The 5844-nt window shown below is 39.2% G+C and overlaps 1 protein-coding gene across 1 annotated transcript; it reads right to left on the bottom strand.

Moving 5' to 3' along the window:
* Positions 1–1330: 1330 nt before the first annotated feature.
* LOC138671747 (keratin, type II cytoskeletal cochleal-like) lies at positions 1331–5620 on the bottom strand. Its single transcript, XM_069759898.1, has 9 exons — positions 5204–5620; positions 4227–4435; positions 3611–3671; positions 3204–3299; positions 2947–3111; positions 2738–2863; positions 2437–2657; positions 2157–2185; positions 1331–1467 (listed from the first exon to the last, which is right to left on the bottom strand). The coding sequence occupies exons 1-9, from the start codon at positions 5618–5620 to the stop codon at positions 1331–1333; spliced, it is 1461 nt and encodes a 486-aa protein (XP_069615999.1).
* Positions 5621–5844: the final 224 nt, after the last annotated feature.

Below are 5844 nucleotides of genomic sequence, written 5' to 3'. Positions count from 1 at the left end.
TGGATCCAGCCCATTAGTGAGTTATGAAAAGAAAATAGATGTGTGAATCTAGCCTTACTGATACATTTAGTTAAATCTAAGTCTTTGTCTCCTGGTGGTAATTTTTGCCCAATTTTACTTGCTATTACCTCTGCCCAGCTATAAATGTGTGAAATTCAATACATTATTTTACGGCAATAGATTATTTTGTAAGATTTATTATGCTTCCGCTTAACCCCTTCAAGGCCTTGCCCTTTTCCGTTTTTGTGTTCTCGTTTTCCACTCCCCTCCTTCCCAGAGACATAACTTTTTTATTTTTCCATCAATATGGCCATATAAGGGCTTGTTTTTTGCAGGACAAGTTGCCCTTTTGAACGACATCATTGGTTTTAGCATGTTGTGTACTAGAAAACGGGAATAAAATTCCAAGTGCGGTGAAATTGCAAAAAAAGTGCAATCCCACACTTGGTTTTTGTTTGGCTTTTTTTCTAGGCTTACTAAATGGTAAAACTGACCTGCCATTATTATTCTCTAGGTCATCATGAGTTCATAGACACCAAACATGTCTAGGTTACATTTTATCTAAGTGGTAAACAAAAATTCCAAACTTTGCTAAAAAAAAATTGCGCAATTTTCCAATACCCGTAGCGTCTCCATTTTTTGTGATCTCAGATTGGGTGAAGGCTTACTTTTTGCATGCCAAGCTAATGTTTTTACCGATTTCTGGTGCAGATACGTTCTTCAGGGTGGCGCTCAGAGCAAGCTGGCATCAGTAACCATAGAGGTCTCAAGGAGACATTTGGTTATTATGCCGACACATCGCTGACCCCCGATCATGTGACGGGGTCGGCGATGCGAGCACTACCGGCCGCGCGGCCGGAAGCGCCAGTTAAATGCCGCTGTCAGCATTTGACAGTGGCATTTAACTAGTTAATAGCGGCAGGTGAATTGCAATTTCATCCGCCGCTATTGCGGGTACATGTCAGCTGTTCAAAACAGCTGACATGTCCCGGTTTTGATGTGGGCTCATCGCTGGATCCTGCATCAAAGCATCAAAGCAGAGAATCCGACCCTCGCTGTAATAGTATGGCAGAGTTCGGTAAGGGGTTAATATGGCTTTATAAGAACGAAGAATAATGAGATAACGAGTTTTGCAATCAGCTCAGTTTATTGAAGGCAGTATAGACAAGCAGTCACTATTACATTGCATCCTAAAAATTCAAGTGAAACAACCAGAATAAAATATATTAGACTCTCACTTTCCTACAAGAATAGCAACAAAGCATATTTCTAAATATACGTTATAATGATATCCACTGGGTATTCTGGAGCTCTAGTCCACCAATCCATTTCAACAATGGTGGCTGTGGCCAGAGTGATGCTTGCTGGAGACATAGGTGTTGGATTTATGGTGGTGATGGGAAGGGTGATGTCCACCATGGTGGCCTCCTGAATGATGTTTTCCTCCAGTACTGGAGTGTAGAACGGCTGCAGAGTGTTGGAAACAAATTAGTTACACAAATTATTGAATATGCAAATTTTAATTCAAAGTTAAAATACTAATATTCAAAGGTTTATAGTTTTTAAGCTTGATAGAATTTCATAACGTTCAGTCTAACACCTAACATGTTGATCCAGATGAAGGCTGTTGATCCAGATGAAGGCAAGAACTTAGATAAGTTCCCCATATTCAGGGAAAATTTATTTCATGACTCCACATACAGCAATCAGACTAGTTCCCTGGATTAACATCTCATCACAGAATTTAGTGCCCATATCCTATAATATATATCTATATCAAGAAAGGCATCTAGACCTTCCTTGAAATTTTGTAGCGAGTGTCCTCTATTTGCTGCTCACTTCCATGATGTCAACAAGAGGAATGGCATGAGTGGCATTGCGTGTTGTGCACTGTAGTGGTGGCACTGTTATGGGAAATTGCGCAAGCGGCTCCATTAACAGCTTGCATGTGTTGCCAACCTGTCTCCTCCTTTTTCAAGTGTGATCTAGGGGCTGAAGAAATCGGTATGCTCCAGAAGTGGAACCCCCATCCGTCAGGCAATTATGACAAAAATGTTCCAGATTTTACTTTTATGTACCTCATGAGAAGAGGAATCTGACAAGTTGTTGCCCTTGCGCACTTATATAAAAAGAACTATTAAATTATGGATACTTACATATATTCACAGAGTTGTCACCAGAGATCCTGAAACAGAACATTAATTTTTTGAGTTGTGTTGCTGTAACAGTATGCTTGTTCTGTCTTTACATATTTGTGTCACGTTTTATGATTACCATGATATACAATGAGGTAATTTTACCATGTAGGCACGTTATGCCTATACATAATTTTCCACATTGTACACTAGTTGAGGAGGAAAGCTGTTATAGGGCATTTTCTTGTAAACATTTGCACATTAGTTGCGTTTTTTTTCCAGCAAGTTGTATGGTAATTACCTGCATTCTTCCCCTTCCAACATTTTCTTATAGGTGGCGATCTCAATATCCAGAGCTAGTTTGACGTTCATCAGCTCCTGGTATTCTCTCAGCTGGCGAGCCATGTCCTGCTTGGCCTTCTGAAGGGCAGACTCCAGTTCTGACAATTTCATCTTGGCATCTCGGACAGCAGCTTCACCACGTTCTTCAGCCTCTGCGATGGCAGCTTCCAGGGCAGCACGCTAGAAATATCTTAAGAATTAGCAATGTTTTTTGCCTCCTCAGATAAAATGTGTCATTCACTGAATTTTGATGTTTTTACCTGGCCCTTAGCACATTCAATCTCTCCTTTAAGTCTCTGGATTGTTTGAGTAAGTCCAGCGATCTCATTTCTGCTGCTTTGCAGATCATCTCCATTTCTTCCAGCCACCATACGGAGCTCATTAAACTGCCGGCCCAAAGAATATTCAAGGATTAAAAAATACTGTTAATCCAGACATTATGAATTATGTGCTCATGTTTTATCCTTACCCTTGACTGGTACATGGCCTCGGCCTCAGCTCTGCTCCTGCTGGCAATCTCCTCATATTGGGCTCTGACCTCGGCGATGATGCTGTCCATGTCCAGGTCTCGGCTGTTGTCCATGGACACAACCACTGAGGTGTCTGAGATCTGCGCCTGGAGCTGACTAATCTCCTGTAAAACAAAAGTTAAATTATATAACATTATATGATACAATACAACTAATAACATATTCAATGGATATGAATCACAAGTAGCATAATTACCGCATCATATAAAGTCCTTAGGAAGTTGATTTCATCAGACAACGAGTCAGATCTGGCTTGAAGTTCAGCTTTGTTCATAAAGGCAGCGTCAACATCCTAAGGCACATATATAATCCATAAACTATATATAATACAAACACATCACATCTACATTTTCATGTTCTTTTACAGGGGTTGTCCTCACTTTTTTTGTTTTTAAAACCCATGTTGTCTAAGAATAAAAACCTATATGTTACCAACCAATCTCTCACAGCTCCACAGTACCATACCTGAGTTCCTCTTCCAGAGGGACAGCGCATGACTGAGGCAGCCAGTCATTGACCACAGTGATGATAATTAAAAAAGGTGAACAATCCCTTTAAGGGGTTTTAGCCTACAATAGTTATTTTTACAATTTTTAGACTTACTCTCTTTATACTGACAAATTCATTCTCTGCTGCTGTTCGACGGTTCAGCTCTTCTTCATAGCTGTAGGGAACACACTATCGGTTAATACCTTGTGTGAGACATTTTATTTGCTGATTTTTTTGAAGACCATTCCACCACATGAAGACAAAGGTAATGTAAATGTCACAAGGAAGGTGGAAGGCCTTGATCGACATGCACAAAGACTTCAGCTTACTGCTAAAAAATTCATCCATTATTAAAAAAGTTAGTCACTGAGGTATTCTGTAAACTCATGATCCTTAAAGCATTTAAATGGCTGACTAGACGAAACATCAACAAGATCTGATCTCTTGGTTGGCCATCTTATTCAGATAGACTCTAACTGTAATACTAAATGTAAAAGAATATGGCAAGCCAGACCACTAGCCAGTACTATCCGAGTATTTATAGGACAGCATTGCAAGTGTCTGAATTTAACATTAAAAAGTTTCACAAAAAATTAATGTTAAAGATTTTAGCTACGAAAAAGATATTATATTCAAGGTGGGAGAATGTGGGGATTATATCGTTTTGATTCCATAGTAATGACATTTAATATTGGGAGAAATAAAGTTTCAGCAATTGAACAATTAGTACCTTCTTCTCAGGTCTTCAACAGTTCTTTCCATGTTGTTTCTCTCTGAGTCCAGACGAGCTCTCTCACATGTCAGGTTCTCCAGTTGACTTCTGAGATTGCTGATAAAAGCCTCAAACAAAGGTTCGATCTGACAACGGGCTGTCCTTTGTTCTTGCAGAAGGGACCATTTTGTTTCCAGCATTTTATTTTGCTGCTCCAGAAATCTCACCTTTGTGGGAAAAAATATCAAGATGAGTTAGTAAAATAGTGATTTTTTTCTTATTTCTTCTTATATTTAGATAATTGTAATCTATCTGACTTGTTAAAATATGATTGCAGTATCTTCTGTGCCTGGTAGATTCTTTTTTTGTACAGTAGCTTGCCTCACCCACTTTTGCACGTGACAATAAATCGTTCCAAGCTACTTGTTACTATTGTTATGAATAATGGGAGATTCCATCAATTACATCTGGTGCCTTAAGGAAATCGAACCTGAGTGGAACTGGAGTAGGCACTAAATGAGCCTTGCTTGCCATCTCCATTTGCAAAAACTATGGATCAGAAATTTATAGCCAGTCTAGGAAAATTGAAAGCTGTTAGGGTTTTGCACCAAATTTACAAAAATCCAAATGTGATTTAATACATTTGGCACATTTGAACCTTTATAAAATCTAGAAAATTACTTGCCCCACAGTTTACTCTGTTTTCTGTCTTTCATGTTAATAAATAACCACTAAACTTGGACCCAATGCCCACTATGTGAAACACACACTTTTCTTGAAACCTCAAATTTGTCAAGTGCCAAGAAAAGTAACAGTTTTCATGTAAAATTGACACAAGGCACAGCTAATTTGGTGCAGTTCATGCTAATAACAGCAGTTAGAAAAGTAATTCAATCTGCTGATATCAACTACATTTTTCATCTACATGAGGGGTAGACATGAAAATATGCAAATAACTTTGTCAGCAGGATAGCTAAACTTCCAGCTTTTCTTACCTTGTCAATAAAGGAAGCAAACTGATTGTTGAGGCCTTTAATTTGGTTCTTCTCATCATTTCTAACTCTTTGGATGTTAGTGTCAATCTCCAAGTTAAGTGGAGCTAGAAGACATTCGTTCACAGTCACAGGGGTGATACCTCCACATCCTGATTGTCCTCCAAGACCACCACCCATTCCTCCAAATCCAGATCCATGTCCACTTTTATGTAGACTTCCAAATGATATCTTGTGACCCTTGGATCCAATGTTATGGGCGCTTGAGCTGCTGAAGCAATGTTGTTTCTTGTGTCCATGGCCCACATGTTTAGAAGAGTGGGATAAGATGCTGTGAGAGCTGGAATGTTTGGGTAAAGCTACAGAACAAGAGCTGAAGTGCTTGTGTCCAGAGGAGGAGAGGATGGAGTGATGAGACATGATGGTTCTTCTCACAAAGCTGGAAGAGCATGTGAAGTGCTCAGAAGATGCCTCTCGACTGCTGTCTTCCACAGCTATTACATGGAGCTTTTATACTCAAACTGGGTGTTTCCATTCTCAATGCACTGTTACTATTGTAGCATCATCTACTTTTATAGAAATCATATAAGCTACACGCCTGTGTTATCAAAACTGAAGTATCGTTTTACTATTTGATGATGAAA

The sequence above is a fragment of the Ranitomeya imitator genome, chromosome 3 (genome assembly GCF_032444005.1).
Source record: "Ranitomeya imitator isolate aRanImi1 chromosome 3, aRanImi1.pri, whole genome shotgun sequence".
Taxonomy (NCBI): domain Eukaryota; kingdom Metazoa; phylum Chordata; class Amphibia; order Anura; family Dendrobatidae; genus Ranitomeya; species Ranitomeya imitator.
Note: the sequence above shows the minus strand (reverse complement) of the source record. Positions and strands in the feature narration are given on the sequence as shown.